Source organism: Mugil cephalus, chromosome 9, assembly GCF_022458985.1.
Source record: "Mugil cephalus isolate CIBA_MC_2020 chromosome 9, CIBA_Mcephalus_1.1, whole genome shotgun sequence".
NCBI classification, from domain to species: domain Eukaryota; kingdom Metazoa; phylum Chordata; class Actinopteri; order Mugiliformes; family Mugilidae; genus Mugil; species Mugil cephalus.
The window spans coordinates 12,860,116-12,887,198 of NC_061778.1; the positions used below are offsets into that span (position 1 = coordinate 12,860,116).

Here is a 27,083-nt window from a genome sequence, read left to right on the forward strand (position 1 = left end):
GTTTTGCGCAGGGATGTGCCCGTGCAGCGCCGTGTTTTCATCCGGGATGGCCAACTTAAGGCCATGACACACAAATAAATAAAAAAATAAATAAATAACAGGGAACATTTGCATCAAGTAGAGATGGGCAGAGAGCCAAGAAAGACATGAGTATTCACAGCAGGAATTACATACATTAACCTCTGTTTCTTTTTGTCGCAATTATTTCACAAATTGTGGCAAAGCCTTAAATGTATTATGGTTGAGGTTAGGTAATATTTATAAGCTATTTTTTTTTTTTTAACTGACAAACGGTAAAAATGTTAATCAAGCTTTATAATTATTCTCACGGGATATGAAATATGACGCAGTGGTTTCAAATAAAAAATAATAGGCTTTAATAGAATAATAATAATATAACTGTGTGCGTTTTAAGTGCTCGAAATCTGCAAATCTTTGAACCCCCCTCTCGTCTCCTTTTTTTTTTTTTTTTTTTTAATCTTTTATCTGCCTGGCTTGTACTGGAAATTACCAGTCCTCCTCTACAAACCCTCCATAACCAAACTATGAATAATGCATCGGTTTGGCATGGGCGCAGCAACAGACACCCATGTTCCTGACTAAACGGGCCTGTCACAAGTGTGACGTTATCAAAAGACCTATAGCTACAGGCATGAATTATTAAAAATATGCAGCCCTCAGAGGAATAATAATAATAATAATAACAATAATAATAATAATTTGTCCGATAAAAGCCAATTAATCTTTAAAAAATAATATCAACCCATTAAAGAAACTTTTGTTAATTTATTATAGGAACGAAAAACATTTTGTTTAGGTGGATTCACGTTTCACATGTGATGGAAAAAAAGTAAAACAATTTCATGAATATTCCTTCTTTTTTTCTTTTTTTTAGGAAAACCGTGCCTCAGGTGAGTTCACTTTCACTGTTATAAAAACATCAAAATTACATACAGAAAGCACATGTTTTGTTTTAATACACGGAAATAAAGTAAAATACAAAATGAACAAATTTCCCACAAGGCATTCGTAAAGCCACTAAATAATAAAAAATAATGTATGTTTTTTTTTGTGTTCGTGTTTGTATGAATGTGTGTATAAACATATTTTACACGTGCCCGTACCGGTTCGCATAAAGTCTTCGTGTTAGTGTAATTTGTTCGTCTGATCGCTGCTGTTAAAGATGGCGTTTTATGGCGTGATGTCCTCCTTTAAAAGGTTGGACGAATCACCTTGTAAATATGGACACTTAGATCGGGTTATCCTGACAAAATTTAAAAAAAAAAAAAAAAAAAAAAAAAAAAAGTTCAGCGTAGCCTACACATGTTTTACAATCTCACATTTGTCTGTTTTCACCTCCACCAGAGGGGGTCCAAACAAGGTCAAACAATGAAGTTGCCCTTCTTATTCTGGGAGGAGAAGAAAGAGAGGGGAGAGGAGAGGGGAGAAAAGGAGAGAGAAAGAGGGCGGGGAGGGGTGAGGTGGGGTGGGGGGTGAGGGGCGCTCACATCACGTCATCCGTGAGGACAAACTCATGCAAACACTGCTGAGGCATTTTCAAACTGGACAAGAAACAGAAGAAGGGGAAGAAACACTTTTAAACGTCGTCTCTAAATTTTGTCAAGGAATTCCCGCTCTGTCCTTACACAGAGAAAGTGTTTTTTTCTTTCATTTTTTTTTTGGAAATATAACGAGGCCAGCCTCTATATAGGTTCAAAATGAAACCATAATAATATAACATTAAAACAGAACAAAAACGACTGCAGAATGGTTCGCCTTGTTTGACAAAGTATCGACCGACCCAGCTGCAACATCATCACCCTCCTCCTCCTCCTCCTCCTCCTCTTCCTCCTCCGGGTGTCCCGCAGGCCTCCTCAGCCATGGCTGCGTGGAGCCCTCGTAGCCTTGCTATCCACCCCGTGCGCCTCTTTTCGGCGTCCAAAAACTCTGCGTTAGGCTATATCACAGTCTCTTTTCCCACTGTCTCTATCTCATAAATAGCCTATATTTATATTTATATTCGTCGTCCTTCATTGAAAAAAAAAAGAAGAAAAAACATAAATAAAGTCCATGGATATTTTTTTTCTCTCTCTCTCTCTCACTTTGTCCGTGTTCGCTTGGTAAGCGTTTGTGTTCAGTGTCTCTCTCTTCAGTGGCCGGCGAGGCCGCAGCGCGTCCACGCCTCGCGTCCCCGTGCGTCCGCCCGGCGTCACAGTCCCAGCGCGGCCGCGTGTTTTTTGGCCTTCAGTCTCAGGTCGGCGATGCTGGAGTTCTTGCTGGTGTTCTTGGCCGCGGCGGCGGCGGCCACGACGGAGGCGGCGGACGCGGACTCCGCCGCGAGCGTCGCCAGGGGCAGGCCGAACGGCGGCGCGGGGAACATCATGTAGGGCGCGTGCGCCGCCAGGTGAGAGTGCAGGTGGTGCTGCGCGTGGGCCACAGCGCTGTCCAGCTGGAGCTGCGCCTGCACCTGAAAGGAGAAGGGCGGCACGTTGCAATGACTATCCTACGGGACGGGACGCACGGATGGGGAGAGAAGGGGGAGAACATGCGTTAACTTTGCAGTGGGTTGTCTGAAGGCTCATTTTCACCAGTGAGACGTTTATTTACTAAACTACACTGCCTGGCCAAAAATAAAAAAAAATAAAAATGGGTCACACACTAATATTTCTCTGGACCGCCTTTAGCTTTGATTTCAGCGCGCATTCGCCGTGCCATAGTTTCGATAAGCATCTACAAGATTTATTTCCATGCAGTGTTGCGTTATCTTGTATTGATGATAGGAGAGTCTGACAACTGCACAGAGCCTTCTCCAAAACATCCCAAAGATTCTCAGTGGGGTTAAGGCCTGGACTCTGTGGTGGCCAATCCACGTGTGAAAATGATGTGTCATGCGCCCTGAACCACTCTTTGTGGTACAACTTGAGCCCGACGAATCTTGGCATCGTCATCTTGGAATATGCAGGGAAATCGAAATGGTTGTTTTGAAAATGTGAAGCTATTGCGTCAGTTGGGGTTAAAGAACTTGTTGCCAGCTGAAAGATAGTCACTCATGCTGTAATTACCCAATAGGAGGCTTCTACTTATTTGCTTAGTTAAATCTTGGTGTTTTTTTTTTTTTTTTTTATTTTGGCCAAGCAGTGTATTAAGGGCATACTCCATTGTAGTATGGTGTGGCTGGGGACCTTTGAGCCGGAAGAGGCCATTCTTAATGTTTCTACTGAACTGTCACTAAGAACCGTGTCCCAGGCCATGCTCCTGCCGCAACTAGTCAAAGATCAAATCTGAGTTTTTATTCGGATAAAAATATACACATATATAATAAATTATGACCTTAGTGGCCTCTGGGTATCTTGAGTTTTCCCCCCTCATAAACTCAGACCGAACCTGCGGTGCTCAAAATATAGACTTAACTCACTTGTATGTAATTTTACAGCACTGTCCGGACTCATAGAGGTGCACCCTTCAGATTATTAAAACAAATTCATCCTTGCCTGAAACCTCCTCAACACTCTTAAATAATTATATATGTGCTCATAAGAAAACGTCCAGGCCACAGCACATTGTTATATTCTGCACCTTGTGACACTATAGCCCCGCCAATATTACAGCTTACTTCAGTAAAATAAGCACATAGGCGATCCAAAAAAAAAAAAAAAAATACAATAGTGGATTTTTTTTTCAATTATGCTAAACAGGCTACGCTGTGTTGGCACTGTATTTTTTTTTTTTTTTTTTTTTTTGCCAGAGTGGCAATAAGAGTTTAGTTTACCCCCTGCATTGGAACTGGAGTCTCTGCATAGCGATTGGGCAGAGCCCGTGCCAGGACAGCAGTCAGGGAATTGATTTGGTTTGAAGACTTAAGTCGCTTCAAAGTAACTTGCCTGTTGGAATGGCATCCGCAAAGCCCCCACGTTGACATATGGCGCTACACGACAAGCTTCAAACTGATTCGCTGCTCCAATAAGGACTCCTGCAAAGAAAAGACAAAAAAAAAAGAGAGAGAGAGAATTGTGAGATGGGAGATGGATATCCGGCACCGCAAAGAATAAGCACTGTGCTGATTGCAGGAGTGAAGTTGATAAACAGCTTTTGATGGCATAATTAACTGTAAATTAAACCTCTAACCAAATAGAAACTGCGCGAGAAAAAAAAAAAAGGTGAAGGATGTAGCATGCACACGAGTGTGTAGCTGCGGTAGAAACAGAATAGAATCTGAATAAGCACTTCGTCTTTGTGCAGGATGAAAGCGATGCGTACCTTTATGTAGCTGGTTCTCCTGCTTCCTGCATTTGGCTCTCCTATTCTGGAACCAAACCTGCGGGGACAGAAATTAATTAGAGACCTACTGATTGGCAGCTGCTTGTGAGGCCATGTGTAATTCCTCTCAAAGTGACAACAACCGCAGAAAAACAATATCCCCAAGGAGCACTGAAATATTAATGGCACTGCTTAACCCCAGATTTTAATTATTACATTTAGCCTACAAGAGTGGGGGGTTGCAGCATGCGGAGAGAGGGAGAGCAAGAAACAGAGAAAGAAAGAAAGAAAGAAAGAAAGAAAGAAAGAAAGAAAGAAAGAAAGAAAGAAAGAAAGAGGAAACAAAATCTATGAAAATGAGGTTTTAAAAATCATAGTAGGAGGATAGGAAGTCTCTTGTTGGAAATGCGCATGGCTATTGGACTATAATAAATAACCTTGTCAGCGCTGGTTTCATCTTTCTATAGATTAGTGTCCCCGAAGAGTTGAATGGACTCTCGGATATCGAATAGCAGCAATGCTATTACGGTTTTGGACATCAGAGCGAAGCGATCTGAGAGCATCTCCCTCTTTCTCTTTCCCTCTCATTATTAAATGACCGCTGAAATTAATTACCCTTATCTGCAGAAAATCCATGTCAGAGAAAAACGCTTAAATGCCTCGCAGTTTCGTCTAATCACCGCCATAACACGCACGGCACTTGCAACCAGAGAGAAAGAGGGGAAGAGAGAGGGAGGGAGAAAGGGAGAGAGAAATCGCTTCAAAGGCTGCTCACTACTCTTTTCCTTCTGTTGAAATCGACAAGCGTCAATTTCAGAGAAAACGCCTTGGAACACAGATTAAACGATTTATTACTATGATAATCAGCTTTGAATCTCTCAGACAAAGCTCGGGCTAAATTAGCCCACAATACAACGTGTCAGTCTGCAGTTCCCCCCTTGCATTAGGGCCCATGCACTCACACACACACATGCATACATACAAACATACATACATACACAGGCAGTGGAAGCATGATTGAAATATCATATCGATTCCGCTGTCAGCCGGCTTCGTTTATTGATCACGCTGTACGTCAATCGGAAGTCCTTTTGTGCGCCAGGTATAATTTATTGCGACGATAAAAAGCAAATGCACTATTGATTGAGTTTTGAAAAACTGCAGCAGAATTAACGTGTGGCCTGTGCACGCAACTGGTAATAAAACGTATAATGCTGCTCTGAGTTAGAAAAAAATAAAAATAGAGAGACAGAGAGGGAGAGAGAATGGGAGAGCTGGTCTTGATTTGGGTAGAAAATAATACATAATTTATGCAAATCCCCCGAGCTGTGCTCCTTGTTGAGGACACAATACGCCTTACTGGTGAGATTCCAGTTCAGGCCGGGAGAGCCCTTGCAAAAAAAAAAAAAAAAAAAAAAAAGCTGGTTTTAACTTTTTTTTGGGGAAGGGGGGGACTTTGAGATGAATATGTTTTGGGCCTGTTTTGTGATTTCTTTTTTTCCACCACAGAGATAAATGCCCTGTCCTCCCCTGAGCCGGGCCGAGTCTGGAAAAAGATGTTATAAGGTTTTGATAAAACTGCTGAAAAGAGTTGTCTATATGTTCATTGTCCCCCTCCCTTGCTCGCATTACACATGGCACGTCTGAGCGCCCCCATCTCTCCCCCTCCTCCTCCTCCTCTTCCTCCTCCTCCTCCTCTCACCACCCCTCCCGGTTTGGATGAAGCCTTACTGGGTTTCTGCGCAGATGGTCTATCCCCGTGAAAAACTACAGCAGCCCCCTGACAAACGCATGGGCCTTGGTAACGCACGCCCAAGAAACAGAAGACAAATATTTGTAGGCTTATTTTGTTTCGGTGCTCAGAGATTAGAACGACTCTCGTGATACAAGTAGGGCCTAATTGAGATAATTGACACGTTAAACAGTCAGAACTTGATGACCAGAAAAGAGAAGTTGCGGTTATTTATTTTTCCTCTTTATCGCAACTGCCACACAACTTTTGGGATCCTCTGAATCCTTCGTGTGCACGTTTATCCTGCACATGTGATACCTCGTGCTTTGAAATGTTATCGCTTGTTATGTTATTTGAAATGTGAAAACCCGTGATAGCAAAAATTAATTATTAAAAATTGCTTTTAATAAATTACTACAAATGTAAAGAGTAGAGAAATGTGAACGTGGAAGTGAGAGCTGTTTATGGGATTATTATTAATATTATTTTTATTCTTGTGGTTGCATATAAATATCGGCGTCTGTGTCGTGAGGATGGTGTTAATTATCATAAAATAATAATACGAATATTTAATATTATTAATAATTTACCATATTTCAGAGTATTTATTTTTGGAGAATATTTAAATCTCTGCTGGTCCCTTTTTTTCCCATCAGAGATCTCCACTGCAATTGCCCATATTATGAATATATATATATATATAGTCAATTATTATTATTGTTATTATTAATATTGTTGTTATGAGGCGGATGCATTAGCCTCTCCCTACCTGTACTCGGGCCTCCGACAGTCCCAGTCGCTGGCTCAGCTCCTCCCGCATGAAGGCGTCCGGGTAGTGGGTCTCGTCGAAGAGCCGCTCCAGCTCATTGAGCTGCTCTAGCGTGAAGTTAGTCCGACTTCTCCTCTGTTTGATTTTAGTCTGTGCCTCGTCTTCGATGGGCTTCGAGTCCTCTTTCCTTTCCTTCACGTCCGTGGTGCCTGCAGACGAAGGAGAGAGATGGTGGAGGCGAAACGTCAACAAACATGTAGCAACAGTAGCTGACCTCCAATCCGTGCTCATCGCTGGCCTCCATGGGCACATGTTTATGACATGTTTCTATATACTTTTATTGTCAAAATAGTCCTAATTCCCATGTATGTATATATGGGGCATGACTTACATCGGTTTGTTACGGATTTTGTTCTTGGAAATAAACGCACTGGCGTGCAGCACATAAGCGAATCTAACACACACATATATATACACACACAAGGCGAGAAATTTGTATCGACTTACATGCAACTGAAATAAATAGAGCCTTTAACCATTGCGAAGAAAGAAAGAAAGAAAGAAAGAAAGAAAGAAAGACGGTGCCCTCAAATATCACAGAGCTATCAGACCTCGGATGTTTTGTAGAGCTACATAAAGCTCTTTAATTATTAACCGCTTATAAATATGCAACGCTGTGCCCACTGTTGGATGTCTGATACATGCTTGTCGCAGTTCCGCTTTTAACCACGCTGCCCATGACGAACAGATGTCATCTTTTTTTCTTTTCTTTTTTTTTTCCACAAGCCACCCGACTCTGAGATATCTTGTCCAGCGTGTTGTCACATTTTGTCCGGCAGGTTTCACGATGCGCCCTGTTGTTGAACAGGCTTCAACCTTTCCCCTCCAAATGTGCGAATAAATCGTTGGGATTTTTCCTATTTCGGGGAATTAAACTTTCCCATTTTTATTTTTGTTGCAGCAGCGCAAAATGTAGTTTAGCTTTTCCTCTCATTTCTGTTTATTTATCCCAATTTCTTTGCCATTATTATTATTATTATTTAGATTTTGCATCGCTAATAGTGTAAACTCATTGAATTATTAAGGACGAGCACGAAGCAGAATTTTTTTCACCTGGTGTTTCTGTTTGATATTTCTCCCCAGCTGAAAGGTGACGGTATATTAAAATAACAGCACCTGATTTCCACCTTTCATTTGCAGGGATTTGTAGTCAGGTGTGTTTTACACATTTCTTTGCATTAAAAGCATTAATGTCATAGTCTTTATAAAAGATTAATAAATATTCGTCAGATCAGTGGTTCAGCGTTTGCATTCAGTCTTATGCTGGCTAAACTGCAATTTAAAAATAACATTAATAATAATATTGTGATCACATATAATCTTGCAATTTAGTTTAAAAAAAGACAAGACATGATTTCAGAAGACTGGTTAGTTTTCCACAGGGGCCCTTATTGTTTAAATCTTTCCTGATGTGAGAGGAGATCTTCATCTCAGCCAGACTTGCTGTTTAAATAAATAAATGGAAATTAAAACTTTCAAGCTGCATGCGTCTTAACAGAAATTGAAAACAGGCTGCAATCAGCCACGATGTCTGGAAGATAAACCAAAAAGTACCATTTTCAGGGTGCATGGGGCAAACAACTAACGCGAGGGGAAATAATATTCAGAAAGCATCACTTAATAAGAGCTATCGCCCTCAAACTACGTCGGGAATGAGATTAATGGGCAACTATTCGCTGGAGTCGAGACGAAAATAAAGACGCTGCAACTATTTTTGGCGAATTAAAGCGTGTCTGCATGCTCGATCAGCCCTCATCACTCCCCTACTACTCTCCAAAGTCCTCCAGACGTTTCTGTTTCTAAACACTGTGCACGGCACTCTCTGCGCTCCTACCGTCTATGAGTTTGGGGCTCCCGGCGTCCCTGATTCTCTCCGGGCCGAGCATGTCCGTTTCCCTGCCCGGCGAGAGCGCAACGTTCCGGGTAACTGCAGCCGCCTCCTCTCGGCTCCCCGGCTCCGCGGTTAAAGACTCCCTGCTCCCCGCGCGCGTAGACCCGGTCTCCAACACCTCCCTGTAGGTTATCACTTCCTTCTTCTCCTTCACTTTCTGATCGAAAGACTTAGACACGAAAGCGGTGAGCTCTTCCATCACTGCTTCCTCTCCTCTTCAGAAAAAACTGTTCACCCACACCACACACGCACTCGCTCACACACACTCGCTCCCTCTGCTCCACGACAGCTTAAGACATCAATGGTGTGGCTCGTTTTAAAGTCGACCCCCTTGAAAATGATACAAGGTGATGGAGCCAACTCTGGATAAAGGTGAAACATATATGAAGATATATCTTCTCGGCCAATTCCTCCTCCTTTGGTAGCGGAGTTGGGAACCTGCTGGTGATCCTCTATTGAAGTCACAGTATTTATACTTTGCGGCGCCTTGCCCCCTTGATCCGTGCAAATTACCTCCCCTCAGGATGCCGGGATGAGCCCCCCCTTCCCCTTCACTGGTATGGGAGAGAGAGAGAGAGCGAGAGAGCGAGAGAGTAGAGAGAGAGAGGAGTAAAAAAAAAAAAAAAACATTAAGCAGCACCACCGCTATTGGCCATTAATCCGAGATTGACAAGAAGGACTAATTAATTTAATTAAGCGCTCATTCGCCGCTATTGTCCTGAGTTAGTTTTTTAAACACCCGGGAGATGGTCATGGATCTCTCTCTCTCTCTTTCTCTCTTCCTCTTCCTCTCTCTCTCTCTCTCTGCAGGGGTGTGGCTTAAAAAATCTGAAAATGACAAGAGACGGGGAAGCACATGGACGAGGAGTCCTGCCTCAGTGGCTACATCTCTGCTGTGATCCGGGGAGAGAAATAAGACGCAACGGTGTCACGGAGAGGAGAGAGGTGAAAGCGGAGCAGCTGGGATGGCGAGAGGAGAGAGAGGAGCGGCGACGATTTAAACGAGGAGCTTTAGATCAAGTTCAAGTGAACGCGTTTGGCTTTAACCCCGTTTGCTTACAGTTGGCTTTAGGCCTGGTGTATTTTTTCCATAAGCTTTCTTCTTCTTTTTTCCCCCCCTTGTGTGCTTCTGTGAATCCACCTTGAGGCTTTTAATTTGAAATATTGAAATAAGAAAGAAAAGAAAATGATATGTCAGCCTTTTTTATTTTATTTTAGCAAAGCTTTATTATTATTATTATTATTATTATTATTATTATTATTATTATTATTCATACAGCTGCTAATAATAATACTATTTAATAATAATAATAATAATAATAATAATAATAATAATAATAATATGCTGTTAAATTGTATGGTACCATGGGATCAAATATACATAAGCCTGACGTGAAAGTTTGGGAACAAATAATTGAATATGTCTGCCTCATTCAGCTTCAATTTATGCTTCTAACCAGCAAAACCTGCGTTTTGCATTTTCATCATCAGAAACTCTATATCGCTTAATAATAATCCTCAGTGGACTTTTTAAGCCATTACGATGTTAAATAGCAGCTAAATGTTTAATTATGCCGTCTCGTGCGATGTTTTGCCATTGGGCTCACTAATTAACAGTTTTCAGCTCCCCGCAGCTGAAATGATTGCCTATATTTGCGAAAATAAATAAACAATGGTTCACTTGCGGTGAAGGTATGTGCACACATATATACGGTGAGTACCGCGGAGGGAAGGCAATTAGGGGCTCGACATAGGAAGCAGCACAAAGCAGGAAACAGGATACAGCAGGATTTTTGAAAACGTCAGGGTGAATATGATGCAAAATTAAGCGTGTTTATTGATAATCTATATAAAGCCCCATTTCCACAGAAAGGCTCTAACAATTCCCCTGATTAAATATTAACAGTGTTTCAGCGTGAACCTTAGGCATTAATTACTATTATTTCTGCTGCATCTGAAAGCAAGATGAAATCTCGTTTGTTAAGCAGCCTCTTGTATGTGAAACCCTCAATTAAGTTGATTCTTATCAGCCTATCCTACGCACAGTATTGATCCACCAGCCCGTGTTATACTGGTCGTTTCCCTTCAGTACAGTCATGTTTTTAAAAATAAATAAATCATGAAGCAGAGCAATGAATTGTTTGCTGAAATTTGTTTTGATGCTCTGTTTGGCCTTACAACTCTCTGTGCAACCTTATTATCCGAGAAGATGATCTCTTGCAAATGATCCCTGGCATGTCACAAATCACACATGCATGTCCTTGTATTTGCGATGTTCTAGTGAGCATTGTCAAATCAAAACGAAATACATGGCCCAGACTGTCGGTGCATGCATAAACGTTAAGCACGATAATATGCGATGCTGTCCAGTGTAACTTGAAATGAAAAAAAAAAAAAAAAAAAAAGTGCAACATAGCAGCTGACAATCAATCATAAGTGATGAATTACCTTGCTGCTCATTTAACTATTTCTATCTAGAACTCATTACATGGGCCTTTCTGGGGGTGTCCTGTGGTGCCTGGCAACACAATGTAGATAGTAGTCTACTAATACTAGATAATACTGCAATTAATGTATTTCAGAACTGCTCAGTTTTGACAAGCCTTTATTCTCTTCCCAAGCCTAACTAGGTAATTTGGCTATATTATTTCACTCTTTAAAGATATTGTTTATTAATCCCATGTATGGGAAATTTCCTTGTGAACAGTAGCGCGGAATTAGACGAGAATATAAACAAAAAATAATAACAGATTTCAAAGAATATACAAAAAAATAAAAATAAGAACACTCGGAAAAAATATATAACAACATAGAAGTATAGAGACATTCTGTATATACAGTGTCGAATGGTAATTAAAATTACTAAAACTGGTAATAAAATTGCTATGATTATAAAATATAAAGTGAGGGAGTAGTGCAAGATAAGGCAGTGCAAAAAAACATAAAACTTACTTGAAAGTTACCATGGCAAAAAATAAGATTCTTGTTTTAAAAGGCTACAGTATCTAAAACTTATTTTTAATCAAATAAGTCATAGTATTTGGCGAATCGTTAAAACTGATCCCGACAAACGTGGGGAAAAGTCTTTCGATCGATTTTTCTGTATGCGATTCAGCTTCCAGGACTCCATCGATGCTTTACGGTTCGACGGGTAGAGTCTTGTCAGCCGTGCATGGCTGTTGTGGTGAAGACCTCCGCGACGATTTAAAGGCGAGGAGCGGGATTTCTTTCCGTTTCGAGGTAGCTTCTCGTTGTCTGCAGCGGTTTTTTCTGTTTTTACATAACGCCTACTAACAAACGTGTGGCCCACGTTGACTGTCGAGCGCCTACACGGCTCTCGGAAACATAAACGACAGTCTGACGCTAGGTATGTTAGCATAGTTAGCCTGCTAACTAGCCTCCACATGTATCACAACCCTATTGATCTCATTCATCTCTGTGGCGTGAACGACATATTGTGTTGTTGTAACCCTTCTCGGGATTTTAAAGATATGCATGCTACTTATGTTAATACGGTTATTGTACTATTAGAGCTTGAACAAGCTTGCACCATAGACATGGTCCTCTCTTTGAAGTCAGAGATGCTACATTAGTAAACATTGCCCATGAGAGATATGTAGAGTGTGTTATTGACTGAAAAGTTAAGAACATCCTCGTCGATACTCGATACTATCACATGATGTGGGATATCTCAGTAAAAGCCGTTGGGAGTCGTAGCTAATGAGCAGCCCCGCTCTTGTTTGTGTGTTGTTGTGCCAGCTGAGAGTCAGTCAACATGGGTCGGCGCTCGTCTGACAGCGAGGATGACAGCCGGAGCAGGAGGAAGAGAAAACAGCGTCGCCGTTCATCCTCCTCCTCCTCTTCTTCTTCCTCTTCGTCCTCATCCTCCGGCAGCAGGGTGAGAAGCAGCCGGAGTCGGAGGTCCAGTCGACGGAGCCGGTCTCGCTCCAAGGACAAGAGGTGAGACTTAACCCTTTGTTGGGCGCTCATTGAGATACTTGAAAAATAAACATGCATTTTAGACCACTAGAACATATGTGCTGTTTCCTGTACTTGTCAACGTAAGCATTATGACATTAGACAGCATTAGCCCACGTCTTTATGATTCCTAATAAAGTGGTTATGCTCAGTACTCATGCAGAGGTGGACCTTGTAGACCCAATTTCACCTGTGTCCTTGATCTTCTCTGATTGACTGAATGAAAACCACACGCTTCTATACCTCACTGAGAGGCACAGGGACACATGTGAAATGTGTGTGAAAGTTTCCATGTGTGGTTCCTTGCCCCATAAAGGGTTAACCGTGGAGATTTTCTTACCTGATGGGAAGCCCTGCCGGGTTGTCTTTGAGCACAAAACGAGTGAGTCACTGGTTCTGTTTATGAAATGGGAAGAACTCTCCCACCCGCAAAGCTCAAGTCTTTAATGTCTTCTCTGTGTCGGAAAATTGGAGCAGAGGCTCAAAGTAATGACAGCGAAGTTGTCACCATTCTAAACTTTGAAACACATTATTTCCGAAGGTATCACGACTCTATGGGCAGTATTTGATCTGCTTTTTACACAGCACAGTGCCTTTTAAATCCATTATCAACCTAGCATGACAGTGAACCTGCATACAAAATACCAAGACCCTGCAACTGAAGCAGCTATACATCCATTAGCTACCTAATGGATTTATCTCATCTTCATTTCATCTTATCTTATGTAATCGCTTGTCCTCGAGTGGGTCACAGGGGTTCTGGAGCCGATCCAAGCTGTGTACTCCGTGCACAGGTAGCCAGTCTATCGCAGGGCTAACACAGACCTACGGGCAATTAACCTAACGAGCATGTCTTTGGGGAACTCTAACCCGGAGTACCCGGAGAGAACCCGTGCAGACACAGGGAGAACGTGCAAACTCCACACAGAAAAGCCCCATTTGGGATTCGAACCCGTGTGAGGCATCAGTGCTAACCACCACCCCACTGCGCTACCCATCCTAATGCCAAACCTAATTTTCATGGTGTACACCTGCACTTCTCCGACTGTGACATGACTAAATGTGTTAAGGAATTTGTGCGTTTTACAGAATCACTTCAGCCAGCACATGAGGAAAAAAAAGTTGGTGTTGTTTTGCTTTGGGTTCCGAAGAATATCCCCCAGGCAAAGTCATTAGTCAGTAGGTAAATGTAGAAAAGCCCTTTCTGAGAATTAAATGAAATAAACATTAGTTTGGATTTGATCTGATTCTGTGTTTTCCTCAACGTGCGGTAATTAAATTGGAATGTCAAAGAAAAAAAGTGTTGTGTGACTTGTGAACTTAATTCACCTTCAGTTTAAACAAAGTGACAGGTGTTTATATTTATGGCTTCACAGTCCATGTATAACTTTTTTCCCCTTTTTGGCAAGGTTCAGCATCGAGTTTTGGATGAAAAACGCAAAGACGGAAAATTTGACAGTGAAGGGCTGCCAAACTGATCAAAACAAATGCCAAATAAGGACTGGAAGTGATGTAGATTAAAGCATGAAATCAGTATAATTAATCTACACAATTGGATTTGGTCAGAAGATGTCCAAAAAATACCGCGTGTGGTTGTTATTGTAAGATGTAACACAAGTATTTATGTAACAGCACGGTTTTCAGAGGGGGTTCAGTAATAATCAACCCCCTTTACGAGCGGCTAGTAACTACATCCATCCATCCGTCCATCCGTCCACAGCTGCCATTGATGTGTAGCTGTTCAGACAAGGCCAGTTGATGGTAATTATTTATGAGGCTTGGTCAGGGTCCATTACTGTTGATGGGAAGTCATTGCCGGCCTGTGCGGGGTGGGGTTGGGTGGTTAGTGTAAACTCTGGGACCACAGTCCCTCATCTATTAGCCGTACGTTTTGATCAATTAACCGAGACCTTGTGAGCGTGTCTGTTGAAACTAGTTCCTTTAAATAGGCAGGTATGAAAGAGGGCACACATTTCAAGTGACCTCACATGTGGTGAAACAGTAGAGTGCTTATGCTCTGGCTGGGTGACATCATGACTCGGTAATTAATGAGTATATGCAGGGAAACAACTTATTGTATCCATGGCGATGTTAGCAAGATACAAAAACGGAGTGAGACGGGGAAAAATGTGTGAATTAACAGTTTGACTTGAAATCCCACTTGTTTGCCAGTGTGTGTGTTCGCGTGAAAGGCTTCTGTGTTAATCGTCACCTCTCCCCGCGCACGTGTTTGAGCCATTACCTTTTATTACATTAGGTTTGCGCAGGCTTTTGTGAAAGAGTGCGAGCGAAAACTCCACTCACTACTGTGTGTTTCCTCTGTGTAATGAGTGAAGTGGTTGTGCAGGGGCTCTGGAAGTTATTTCAGAAGACCCCGCTCTTGGGATCCAGCCTTTCGAATACTAATGGAGCATCGCTGCGCTACGCTAAGTGGTACAAATCTGGTTTGATAGCTCAGCCTCTGTGTTATTTGTATTGCCTGCCTTTTTCTTTTCCTCTTTTTCTTGAAGAGCTCCCATAGGACAGAGTTATGTGTTTTGTTTTGTTTTTTTTGGAGGGGGGGTTGCTAAAAAAAAATTTGTGCGTTTTTGGCTTTGGTGAAACAAAAGAAAAAGAAAAATCAAGTAATGAACATTGCACAGGCTGTTTGCGCAGTAAAAGAGGGAAGTGGGTTTTCTGCATTTACATTCACTCCCATAAATGCCTCCCGCTACACGATATCAATAGGAACGCGGTGTGAGCGGTGTTTGGAAAATAGACGGTACACACACTGCTGTAGCCACATGAAAGAGCAGCAAAGCACCAAAGGGCCCCTGTGGAGGAACTGTAGGGCAGCCTGCGTGGCTCTGCAGCTTTGGGCCCTGGATGAGAGTGTTCACTAATGCAAAGTAACCCATCGGTGCTGTTAATAACATGTTAGGTTTTCAGTGGCATCAGGAACTATTTGTTTTGGAAATTAGCAGCACTTCAACTCTGATAGCAACAAAACTACACTTTTTAAGGAAGATTTTCAGATGGATTTTTGTGCAGACAGTAAATTAAGAGGAGTCGTGAATTGTTGTTCATTAACCGCTCTGGGCTTTGAGAACAAACAGTGAATAATTGTATAAAAACACACCATGCTGTGTGACTGACGTATCGTTTTAAGGATTCTGCCAGTGAGTGAATTAAATATATATTTGTTTTCTATCTGTGTGCTCCAGGAGAAGGCGACGTTCCAGCAGCAGTTCTTCCCACAGTTCATCTCGCAGGAGGAGGAGTCGAAGCGCGGACAGGGACAAAGGGAGGAGCCACCGTTCACACAGGTCACGCAGCCGGGACAGGAGGTAGAACCATCACGCACATTATTATTTATACTCATTCCACACACTTTCTCTGATTACTTAAATATTTACAGACCCTTGAAGTTTACTACCTGGCTTTTAATTTAAAATTTACGGATTTTTTTTCTTCCGCACATGGAGGAAAGTAGTGATAATCAGTTTCTACATTATTTTGTGAAAAAAAATCCCTTGGAGCTCTTGCGGGTGTTTGTATTACAAATCAGTATGTGGACTGCCAATGCAGATTTTTCTTATTAAATGGAAAAAAAAACTTTTTGGAAGTTTATTGCAGCATAAACAACACATCATTTTGTATTTATGTCTCATGTTAACAGATGAAAGCACATGGAAAATTGCATTTTAGTTCTGGATTACTGCGTTGCGTGTGCATTTAGTCGTGTTTCACTTTGCCCAGACTATCCGTCTTCTTCTCTGAGTATTAATGAAACCGAGACACGCAGAGACAGCGGGTCACATGCAACGCCGGCCCAGTGCGTCCGCCTCGAATATCTTCTGGACGCGGCTCCCCTTTCACTCATTAACGCAATTAAAACACCATTACGACACATACTTTGTTGAATTATGATTATTAATGGTGTAGTTGACTTTTTTTTTTTTTTTTTTGCACGGGATAAAGTTATTCATGCGGATTACTGTGTACACACCTGCAGCACACTGCACACACACACACACACACAGATGCTCACAGCCATAGCCAGTCCTGTATCCCTTTCAGAAACATAAAGAGGGAGCCTCTGTGTGTGGTGATCCATGTCATTAGCATAGCTAATCTGGTGCTAATGAACCAGTAAACTCTGCCTTTTTTTTTCTTTTTCTTTTTAAATCCCTCACACACACACACACGCACCCCCAGACACAAATAAAAACATGCAGAGGCGCACAATTGAAGAAAAGGTTGTCATAATATATGCACGAGCGAGGCTCTTTGTTTACTTGTGTATGGCTGCGGGGGAGAGCAGAGATCATTTCAATCACAAAGGGAAAAAGTGTTTTAATATCTTCATTACAGAGGTGTCAGGATTAAGGGATGATGCAGCAGAGATGTTTTGACACGTGTGGTCGACGGCGCCATAATAAGACGCCACAGTCCGACTCTCCGACCTGACGTTCCCATGCTTTGGGGCAGGCGACGCGTTTGAGCGAGGCACCGTGTGCTGAGGACCGTTTCCTGTGAGAATTTGAACGGTCGAACGGTCTTCACACGTTCTCTCCCCCGTACTCTGCGGTGCGGCGGCAGTCACTCACTGAACCGCTGGTGATTAAAACATCAGTGGAAAAAAAATGGCATCGCTGGTGTGGTGGCGAGATGAAAGGTGGAGGGGATTTGGAGAGATTTGGAACTACAGTCGACGACATTGGTGTTTACCAACGCCCGCACTGTGATTAGGAGGGTTGCGTTGTGTAATCGGCTTAGCGGTAAGCGTGGAGCAGGTGGGTTGGGCTGGCGTGGGGGGGTGGGGGGGGTGGGGGTGGCAAGCGGCGGGGTGTTACGAGGTGGAGGCGGCGTTGGAGGTGGGAATGTGCAAAATGATGGCATTGATGATGAATTTATGCAGTCAAGTGATGGCAGCTACAATTTGTTTCTGTTGAACTTTGGCGGTAATGTGGAAATTTGGTTGTGTCATCTAATAAATGGCCCTGGAGCTGAAATGATTAGTTGAACAGCTGATTAATAGATCAGCGGAATAATTATGAGCAAACATTTTGATAATTGGATAAATAATGGCAGTCGTTTCTCAAGGAAAAAAATTTAAATGTTTTCCTATTCCAGCTTCTCAAATGTGACAGCTGTTTGGACCAAACAAGGCCTGTAGCCCTTTTTTTTTTTTTTTCTAACTTCTTCTGAACAAATATTTTATTAATCAAGCGCATGAAGTCTCTCAAGCCTTCAGTATTCATTAGGAGAATTTTATGAGGTGCAGTTGAAGTATCGTAATCCCGTGCCGTGCGTCTGCGTCGTGGGATACTGCGTACTGTACACCTGCTGGAAATGAAAGCAGGTTGGCGTGTACTCTGCACCTGTACCCCGGCAGCCATTAGTCAGGGGCCGTGTCTAGGTGTGTGTGTGTGTGTGTGTGTGTGTGTGTGTGTGGGTGAGGCTGCCTGCGCTGGCGGAGAGGCTGCCTGATAGATCAGAGAAGGATTGAGTGGACAGGACCTCATGATTGATACGCAGATGGGATATGAGGTGCTGCCTGCCACCCCCACCCCGGACTCACCAGCCACCTTCAGAATGCGAAAGAGAGGAGATAGGGAGCGCGCCGGGCCGCTTACAGAGGGATGAGAGAGGGGACGGGAAGTTAGAAGAGACTGGGAAAGTGTGGGGGGGGGATAGGTTGAGTTGGGGCAGATCCTCACAATGAAGAGGAAGGACAAAAGAGAACACCTGCAGAGAGAACGATAGACTTGAGAGGAATATTATTCAGGAGAAATGAGAATAATAACTCCCGCATAAGAATATTGTACGAGGAGAAGATTAGGACCATAGTCTGCAGTCGTGGGATGAAGTGAGAGAATATTATTACCTTCTTTTCAATCTCCCGTGTATAAATAAAAAATAAAGAGATACATGAAATAAGAATAATGCTATCGTGTGTTTACCATCTATCGTCGCTTCCTCCTCCTCCTCCTCCTCCTCCTCTTGCCTCTCCTTTTTTTTTTTTCCCGCCCTCAATCAGAGAAGGGCCAGGTCCCCCAGAGGCAGTCAATCTTGCCCTGAAATGTAAAACAGACAAGAGGAGCAGATTACCTATTTGCCATTAATGTTTATTCTCTTTGATGTGAGCAGGCATATCAGGCTTTGAGTGTGTGTGTGTGTCGTGCATGGCTGCGTGTGAGGCTGATTGAGTATGTACACGTATGTGCAGATTTGTGTGAACGCATGGGAGGTTGGTTGGTTGGTTGGTTGGTTGGTTGGTTGGGTGGGTGTCACGGCCTGGTCCTCTGGGGGGAAAGGAGCGTGGCAGCAGCAGCAGCAGCAGCGTCGGCGTACAGTGATCTGATGTGTACCCGGTCCAACAAAGACGACACGGCCTCTCATCACAGCCGGATCACAGGCACGTGTTTAGGTGAGCTCAGCGGAGCGTCGCGGTGCTTTTTTTTTTTTTTTTTTTTTTTTTTTACCGACGACCGCAGCAGGGGTTAATGCGTGTGGCTCAGTCACTCACTCTGTCAGTCCTCCATTCACAACTGTTAGCTTTAGAGCACCGTCAGAGGATGAGGAGGAATGGCTGGCAACAAATCCGCCACTTGACCCGTCAGAGAGGAGCTTTGTTCATTGTCGGGACGTGCGTTCAGACGCGCGTGCTCGCGCTCACGTAGGTGAGGCGTATACCGTACTGTGGGGCGCACACAAACGCGTACGTTTTCCTCATTAATATTTCAGGCGTGTGTTGAGTTAGCAGGGCAGAGTGCTAGCGTCAGGTTTTAGCCCCGCTAACGGTGGAGTGGCTTCATCACCGGGCTGCTGTCTCGCTTCTGAGGAGAGTGAGACCCTCTAATTATCAGTCTTTCCCTTAGAGGAGATGGCAAAGTGAAAACAACACAAGGCGTGCTGCTACACTAGCCAACCAGAGATGGGATTTTCCTCACACACCCTTAAGTCACAGAGGTCAGGATAAGTTCACAGCTGGTGCCTAGTTGGAGCAAGGGGAAGAGTGTAGCTGACACATGATTACTTTTTACATATTAAATTAATTAGTAGTCAAGATTTAGAGATCACAGTAGATAGATTTCCATTTCTCACACCGTTGAACTGAACCAGGCCCATTTACCAGGCTTAGCTCGAGGTTTATTGTGAGTGGCACACATCTTCACAGTTTTCCAGCTCTTAACAGGAAATGAGTGCTTTCAGAATTGTCATGTTATTTCTCTAAGGCTGACACGAAACGTGGAATATAATGATAATTAGTATAATAATAGTAGTGGTTATGTTTGATTGAAGCCTCCCATATTTGAGCCAAATGATGTAGTTTAGCTAACAGAAACAATAGCTTTATTATTTATTGAATTTGGATCTAATCAAGTCTACAGTAGAAGTAGACTGTGAGGCTCCGGGAATGTCAGGTTTGTAGATGTAGACGCTGCAAGTTTCCGCAACGAGATTCATCCACCTGTGATGATCAAAAACATGACCAAAAAAAAAAAAAAAGCTCCAACTCTGAGGGGCACAGAGACTTGAAAGCGTTACGGATTAACAAAGTATGACGACATAGAAGAGCTGGACGGCAGAAAGGCTAAAATATTGGGAATCCCACTCATCTCTGAAAGCAATAGTTTTGTAAAAAACTCATTTATATCTAAGAAATTTAAATGTTTTGAAAATTGAAATATCTCTAAATAAATTGAATTGTATCAAATTGTGACCTTGTGAAATCAGGAAATAAGTAGCGTTTCTCGGCTCTAGATGAGGATCCTAACAGTGATACTCACGTTAATATGAATGAATACAGTCTTCCGAGATTCATCGGGAAACTTTCTTCTGTCGTCCTCCAGAAAGGTCAGAGGTCATAGTGACCTAAGAAACCTATACCTTGTTGGTTCAGCAGCGTATTTAAGCAAGTGCCTTGACCCCGAATCTTCCTGTAACCACTCGGCCACTCAGCCTTGTCTTACACTTCCATAACGAGAGCTCTGCCTTCTGCACAGGAGATCACAAAAGGACTCCAGGCTTGTGTGTGTGTGTGTGTGTGAGAAAGCGCGAGTGTGTGTGCGTGTGTGTGTGTGCGCGCAGAGGTTGAGCGATGACCTGGTATTTATTTCACACCGCAATTTTCCCCCACTGTATGAGATGAGGTGTCGTACATCTGCTAGATAGCTTTTTCTGCCTTGGAGAGTGCGCAAGGTCATCCAGGCGGGCTTGGGAACAGGGGAGGGCTAACGCGAGGAAAGGAAGGGAGGAGTGGGAATGTCCCGGATAGGGCGACTGTGTGCGAGAAGATAGAGGTGGGGCGAGGAAAATTAGTGACTTTATTGCGGCCTCCCAGCTCTCGCTGCACCTGGATCTGCAATTCCCCAGTCAAGGCGGCAGATCGGAAAATCCTCCACGCGTTCGCGTCCAGCGTGTATTTATTAACACAATTTAGTGCGTGCGTGCGCGATGTAGCAGGTGTTTTTGGGTGTCGCTGGCTTCGTGAGCGAAACAGCCCTGGGTGTGTTATGAGGACATGACATGCGAAATGTGGTTTCGTCAAATAAACAGTGAGAAACATGAGACGCGCGCGGCGACGCTGACGGATACAAAGCGAAATGAGGACGATGGCTAACAACTCTTAAATCCTCTTTCTTCTTTAAGGTGCAGCCCCTCGACTTCTCTCAGCTGCTGCACACGGGCTGTTTTTCATCCGTCTGTCTGTTATCCCGCCGACTCTCGGCATCTTTTCTTCTCCCCTTTCCACAAGATGACATTTAGCCCTTTCTTCCTTCTTCCCCTATTACCAGACTTGCAAAGTGTTGATTTAAACTGAAAGATGACCTGGTTTGGTTCGGCTACGTCTTCTCTACTCCATAAAAATCAACACGCTTCCAGTCGTGAGATCTGAACGCGTTTGTTGTTGTGGTGTTTTCTCCCTCTCTCCGTCTTACTCTCTGTCTGTGTTGTCTTTTTTATTTATCTGCTGTAAAGGCCAGTCAAGCGCTGCTCGGCTTTGTTGTCAGAAACCTTTATTTACCAAAGGGAGGAATAAGTGACTGACACAGACAGCCTCTTTCATCCCCGCCTCGCCGCGAGCACTGTTCCCCTCTACCGCCAGAGGAACTCCCCCCCCCCCCCCCCCCTCCCCCCGCTTCTCTCTCCTCTCACTTCTGCCAAGCCGTCCCCCGCACCTCCACCTCCACCCCCACTCCATTGCACCCCACCATCCTGCACGCTCACAACACACTACCCTGCTCCCCCGGGTAGCAACCTAGCTGTAGAGTCTGCACCGACTACTACACACAGACAAAAACTCACCTCACGAAAAGCATCGCTCCACCAGAAAATCAGGGAATTAGGTCGACGGCCCCAAACAAAAACCACTTCGGCATCAAAGTCGCGTCCCTTTTCGCTTTTTATTCATCTGTTAAACAAATCGGGGGGTAACGACGCGTGGCGACTGGTAGCCTTTGTTGGAAAAGACGTTCATAAATAGGAAAGATTATTCTCAAGTTAATTATTAATATGACTGCAAACGGCAATAATTTGTCTTTTCCTCCAGAACTTTTAAATGTTATACCTCAGTCTTATTACTAATATTGATATTTGGATTTCGAATAATACGTTCAAAGAGCTTATTTTCTGCCTGTTTAAGTCACTTGAAGTCATTCACCTTTGCGTTTTTTCCCCTAATTAGCGTGCGTGTTCAATTATCAGCGCCTAATTAAATTAGTGGGATGATAAATTCACTAAAGTGCAGGGAATCAGAAAAGTGTCCAATATCAGCGAACATATTTTCTTTTCGTTTGTTATTTGTGTTTTTTTTCTTTTTCTTTTCTATTTAGTTTTGTTCTCACAGTGTGTGGAGGTGGGAACGTGAAAAGAAAAAAAAAATGTCTGCCGCTATTAGCATTTCACATTTTTGTAAGAAAGACAATTTTTAACAGATTATTTGTTTTGTTTTGAGTGATGACCCATCGCAGTGATATATACAGCACGCGTTTCTTTTTTTAAGTAGCGTTTAATATACAAAGGAGAGTAGAGAGCAGATGTCATGAATACAATTGAATTGCAGTGAACGTGTATTTTGTTCGGGCGCATTTGAAGATGCATAAATCGGGTTTTCCGAGAAATAATCGCGTAAATAACGTCGTTCATTGTCATCGCAGCCTTAAATGTTCCAGTTTACACAGGGGTTGGAATAACAAAAGTTGTTCCTCAAAAACAGGATAACGTTTTTAAGATCAAGTAATTCGGAAAGCTTTGTGATTCATTTAAGCCTCATAGACACCAGGCTAGTTAGTTTATATGCGTATACAAAAGACAGAATTTTTTTCTTTGATGACTGAAGCCCCTGTTATTATTATTATTTATATATATATATTTTTTATGCACAGATTGACGGCTTTGCAAATAAAGCCTCCATAATGCCAAACACTATCAGCATTCAATCAGCTCTCATTGTGTGTCCACTTTTTGACGGCGAAAAGCCTCGTCCGTCTGGCCAGACCAAGGGAAAGACGGAGACAGAAACGCTTTTAGCCCTGGCATAGGGAAACGAACACCAAATGTATCTCTCTCTTTCTCTCTCCTTCCTGCCTTCTCTCTGTCTCTGTCTCCCATTTAAGCTTCTTGAAGTTCTTCCAAATTGGGTTTTAAATGCCAATTAGGAGGTTGAATGTAGTAAAATAAAAGCAAATGCAGGCAGGATGGCCTCACCTTCTGGCTGGTTAGGCTTCAGAGAGAGCCGAGCCGGACCTTTGGCTCCCAGCGAGGCTTTGAGAGAAATATCCTGCCTAATGAACACATTAATTAGAACCATAACTATTTATAAGATGATAATTAGAAACGAAGGGAGGTAAACTGGGCTTTTCCTGCAATTAATGGAGGATTAATTACGGGAGCTAATGAAGTGGATTTTTGAAACGCGTGGAGGTGAAGTACAGAGATGTGCAGCTCGCTTTGTGATCACTGGCATAATTATTTTCTCCAGCACCAAAGCGTTTGAGGCCCCGGTCCTCGCCGACTCAGGCCGGCTAATAAGCATCATTGCATCGTTATATATGCACTTAAAAAGACTTGCCACTGAAATGACTGTCTAATTATTTCTAATTGGCAGGCCCTGTGTGTTGTCATTGAGCTGTTTGGAGCCGCAGCGGAGCCCTGGGTCTAATAACGCTCTGGGCGGAGAAGGAGGGGAGAGGGAGCTAGATAGACAGCGAAACAGAGGAGTGTGTGTGTGTGTGGAGGTAGAGGTGGGAGGGGGGGGGCTCTACCAGTTGCCTGCTGCTCATAGCCGGACCTGCACGTTACCCCCCTGTATTCCTCACCCAGCAGGACGCCGGGGCCTAAAATGACAGCCTGAGCACCCAGAGGTCACCTTGCCGAGTAGTCGATTAGCGAAGTTTTATCATATCTGTACCCACCCCCCCCCACACCCCCCAACCACCACCCCGCCCCCCCTTGTAATTAACAGCGTCTGCTCTTAATTTATGCGCAGATAAACGCCACCGTCTGTCCACGGTTCTTCTCTTCACCCCTTAAACATACTACACACGCGGGGAGGTATGTTGATGTGCTGCGTGTGATTCGGCGGCCAGGTTTTGAGCCAGTCCGTGGAGACCCGAGCGAAGGGAGCACGCATGGAGAAACCTCAGTCAGCCGTGTTTACCTTGTACTCTAGTTATGCTCTGGCTGAAACCATATGGACACTGAGGCTCAAAGGACGTGTGTGTAGATATATGGTCTGACTTTACAATATGCTAATAGTTTTGACTTTCTAACGCACATCTATTAATGGATTCTTTAGCACAAACGGTAAATACGTTCATGTTCACAATAGATTTTAATTGTTTGAAGGGTTGATGTCCGTTAGGGTTTCATCATATACGCGTGCAGGGCCTCGCGCGTCTTAAGGGTGCGCGCGTTTGAATGATGGCCCCAGACAATGTGTGCGAGCACCTCTCTTAACTCGTACTAAACGGAGCCATGTGCGTTGTCATACCTCCTCTCCCCCCGGACAACTTGAGAGCAAATTGCCAGCTAATGGAAGCGCCGCCTGCACTTGTCAGTTCGCTTTGGACGAGCGAAGCAACCACACAAACACACACGCATGTGGTTTCACTCACACTTCTAGTAATTTATTTGTGGAAAAAGAAACGAGAAAAATGGGAGAGAATGGCCGAGAAAATGAAACAAGGATCATGTGCGCCCTGACTGAAACCTTGACAAGCTTTTTTGAAAGTAATGAAACACTTTCTCGCCGTGCACATGAGGTTTTCACTTTTTGACATTCTTCTTCCCTTTCGCTCCGTCTATCCATCCGGGCCCCGGTCGGAGCCGAGGACGCGAGGAGGAAGTGGAGATGGATGGGTCGGCCGAAGGAGCACGCCGGCCGACTGTCGTGTGATTGCTTGAACAAAGAGCGGAGCGCCTCTGTGATGTTGTGATTTTTGGCTTGGAATCAAAGCGGGAAAGTGTAATTATTTTAAATGCAGTCAACAGTTTTGTTGGAGTGGAAGTTTGCCAGGTTTCTCTTCAAAGTCTGTAGGATATTGACACTCAATGAAAGTGAGTGTGCTACTACAGATGTGTAATGAATGACATTAATCCCTTCACTGTGACATGTGGCATCATTTGGGTCTTACCTCAAACTGTGCATAGCAAATCATATTGTGAATTTTTCACTAGTGTTTTTTTTTTTTTTCCAAGGGGAGCTTTAGTAAAAAGGGAATATTACAGCTCAAGATGAAATTCAGAAAAAAATAACTGACCTTGGCTGTATCATCAAAAAAAAAAGTAGTGAACATCAAAAAATGAGTTTTTTAGGATTTTTACGGATGCTCTGTATTAAGCCGTGTGCTGAAATTAAATTATGTCAGAGAATAGTAAAACCTGCCTATATGTAGTTGTGTGCACGGGTCATGTGGACCATTTGAAGCAGGCGATGCATTGGAGGCGAGAACCTTTTTTTTTTTTTTTTGTCTGACAGTGTGAGTGTTTTCGCTTTTTATTCATTTCTTGATTCCTCATTCTGCGTTCATTTCTCCCTCTCCTTACTCCGTGTTCAGTCTTGACAGCAGTTCATAAAAAAAAAAAGATTTTTAGAAACTTCTTTACGAGACTCTGTTCTGTCAGAAGACAACTTTATGTTATTCCTCCGAAGAGGCAAAACTAATAGTGCGGCAATGTTTTTTTTTACAGGGCGCTATTCCAGTTGTGTCTTGGGTGTTTAATTAAGTGTAGTTTCCCTTTAGTAGTGGAATGTGTGTCTGCTTTTTGTCGGCCCGTTCCTCGGTGCCTTTTACAGTCCACCCACATGGTTTGTCTCAGCGTTTATGATTTTTCTTATACCGGAGTTGTGAGGTTCCTAAATCACTTAAGCACACGGGGCCGCGCGGTCCACATTTAAACAATAAAAGGCTGTTATGCTAAGGGCCCTCAGATCTCCTACCACTTCATAAATACATGCGTATAAAAGGCAGAAAAATACATCTTCCCTGACCAGAGAGAGAGGGAGAGCGAGCGAGCGTCTGAGAGCACACCTGCTAATTGGAGCCAGCTTGATGTGAAGTACGCCTGTCTTCTCCATGAGTCCCAATTTCACTCTCCCGCTTTTTTTTTTTTTTTTTGTTACCCTGGTTGTTCTCGACTAACCGACTTTTATATATCTATATTTTCTTTTCTTCGTTTCATCCTCCAGCTGTCCTTCACCTTCCGCCTCCTCTTCCGTCCTTCCACGTTGTTTCCCTCCCCACCTCCACTCCCTTACAGATGGAGGCAACGACAACCAAAACAACTCTCTCCTAACTCGCTGTAACTAATTGTTCTGAGACGTGATGGATGGAAGGATGGAAGGGGGGAGAGAAGCGGGTTTTCAGTTGCGTGAGTGGCTGTGAGCGAGTTGGCAAGTTAGCACCTAGTCTGAGCGTGACCTCCACTTGACCTGGTGTCTGGACCGAGCGGCTGAGCCGGGGCCCCCTCCCCGGCTCCAGCTGCTAATGGGTGTCATGTCGAGCTGCGGCTGCACGGAGGTCGGAGGTCGCGGGTGCACGCCAGACGGCCAAGTTTAGGATTGCGACGAGGCGGCTGAGTGACACCGGGCATATGTGCCAACGAAGACGCCGGGTAATCAACACACACACACACACACACACGCGAGGCGTCCGGCAACACAAAGGCGACCGAGTACGTATGCACGCACACACGCGTGCGCGCGCACATGGAAACCATATCTTGGTGCAGAAAGTCATCTTTTCCCTCATCGTCGGCCGCCCGTTGTAGGTTCATATAGATCTGAGGGGACTTTGAAGGCCTTTGAACTCTGCTAAATGACTTGACCTTGTGGCTTGTGGCTCTATCCCTGTGTGTGTGTGTGTGTGTTTGGGTGGGTATGGGAGGCAGCGAGTGGGTGGCCTGCA

The 27,083-nt window shown here is 43.6% G+C and overlaps 3 protein-coding genes across 7 annotated transcripts in view; 2 read left to right on the forward strand and 1 right to left on the reverse strand.

Moving 5' to 3' along the window:
* Positions 1-9,957, forward strand: part of LOC125012956 — an 88,940-nt gene extending 78,983 nt beyond the window's left edge. For both annotated transcript variants that reach the window (XM_047593194.1, XM_047593193.1), the window contains 2 exons: positions 896-911; positions 9,520-9,957. In XM_047593194.1, coding sequence (XP_047449150.1) covers positions 896-911; positions 9,520-9,608 — 105 coding nt within the window. In that variant the 3' untranslated portion in view covers positions 9,609-9,957. The remainder of the gene's footprint in view (positions 1-895; positions 912-9,519) is intronic.
* Positions 767-9,494, reverse strand: shox2 (short stature homeobox 2). 2 transcript variants are annotated; one of them, XM_047593191.1, is made up of 5 exons: positions 8,653-9,494; positions 6,759-6,967; positions 4,258-4,315; positions 3,882-3,970; positions 767-2,467 (listed from the first exon to the last, which is right to left on the reverse strand). In XM_047593191.1, exons 1-5 carry the CDS (start codon positions 8,906-8,908, stop codon positions 2,210-2,212), a joined length of 870 nt encoding a protein of 289 aa, XP_047449147.1. In that variant the 5' UTR covers positions 8,909-9,494; the 3' UTR covers positions 767-2,209. The 2 variants fall into 2 exon arrangements, with proteins under 2 accessions (XP_047449147.1, XP_047449146.1); XM_047593190.1 differs by having other exon boundaries at positions 767-2,503.
* Positions 9,958-11,808: 1,851 nt separating the features above from the next.
* Positions 11,809-27,083, forward strand: part of rsrc1 (arginine/serine-rich coiled-coil 1) — a 113,229-nt gene continuing 97,954 nt past the window's right edge. Inside the window, exons 1-3 of one of the 3 annotated variants that reach the window (XM_047594250.1) lie at positions 11,809-11,949; positions 12,469-12,669; positions 15,891-16,013. In XM_047594250.1, coding sequence (XP_047450206.1) covers positions 12,485-12,669; positions 15,891-16,013 — 308 coding nt within the window. In that variant the 5' untranslated portion in view covers positions 11,809-11,949; positions 12,469-12,484. Of the gene's footprint in view, positions 12,077-12,468; positions 12,670-15,890; positions 16,014-27,083 lie in introns of all 3 variants that reach the window. The other 2 variants (XM_047594252.1, XM_047594251.1) reach the window with 2 other exon arrangements.

What these genes read in the sequence shown, in the direction of transcription:
- shox2 (XM_047593190.1), bottom strand. Translation starts at nt 8,908, where the DNA reads ATGGAAGAGCTCACCGCTTTCGTGTCTAAGTCTTTCGATCAGAAAGTG. An exon ending in GAGCCCCAAACTCATAGACG is followed by an intron (nt 6,968 to 8,652) that starts GTAGGAGCGCAG and finishes CTTCGTCTGCAG; the next exon opens with GCACCACGGACGTGAAGGAA. An exon ending in TGCGGATGCCATTCCAACAG is followed by an intron (nt 2,504 to 3,881) that starts GCAAGTTACTTT and finishes CCCGTCCCGTAG; the next exon opens with GATAGTCATTGCAACGTGCC.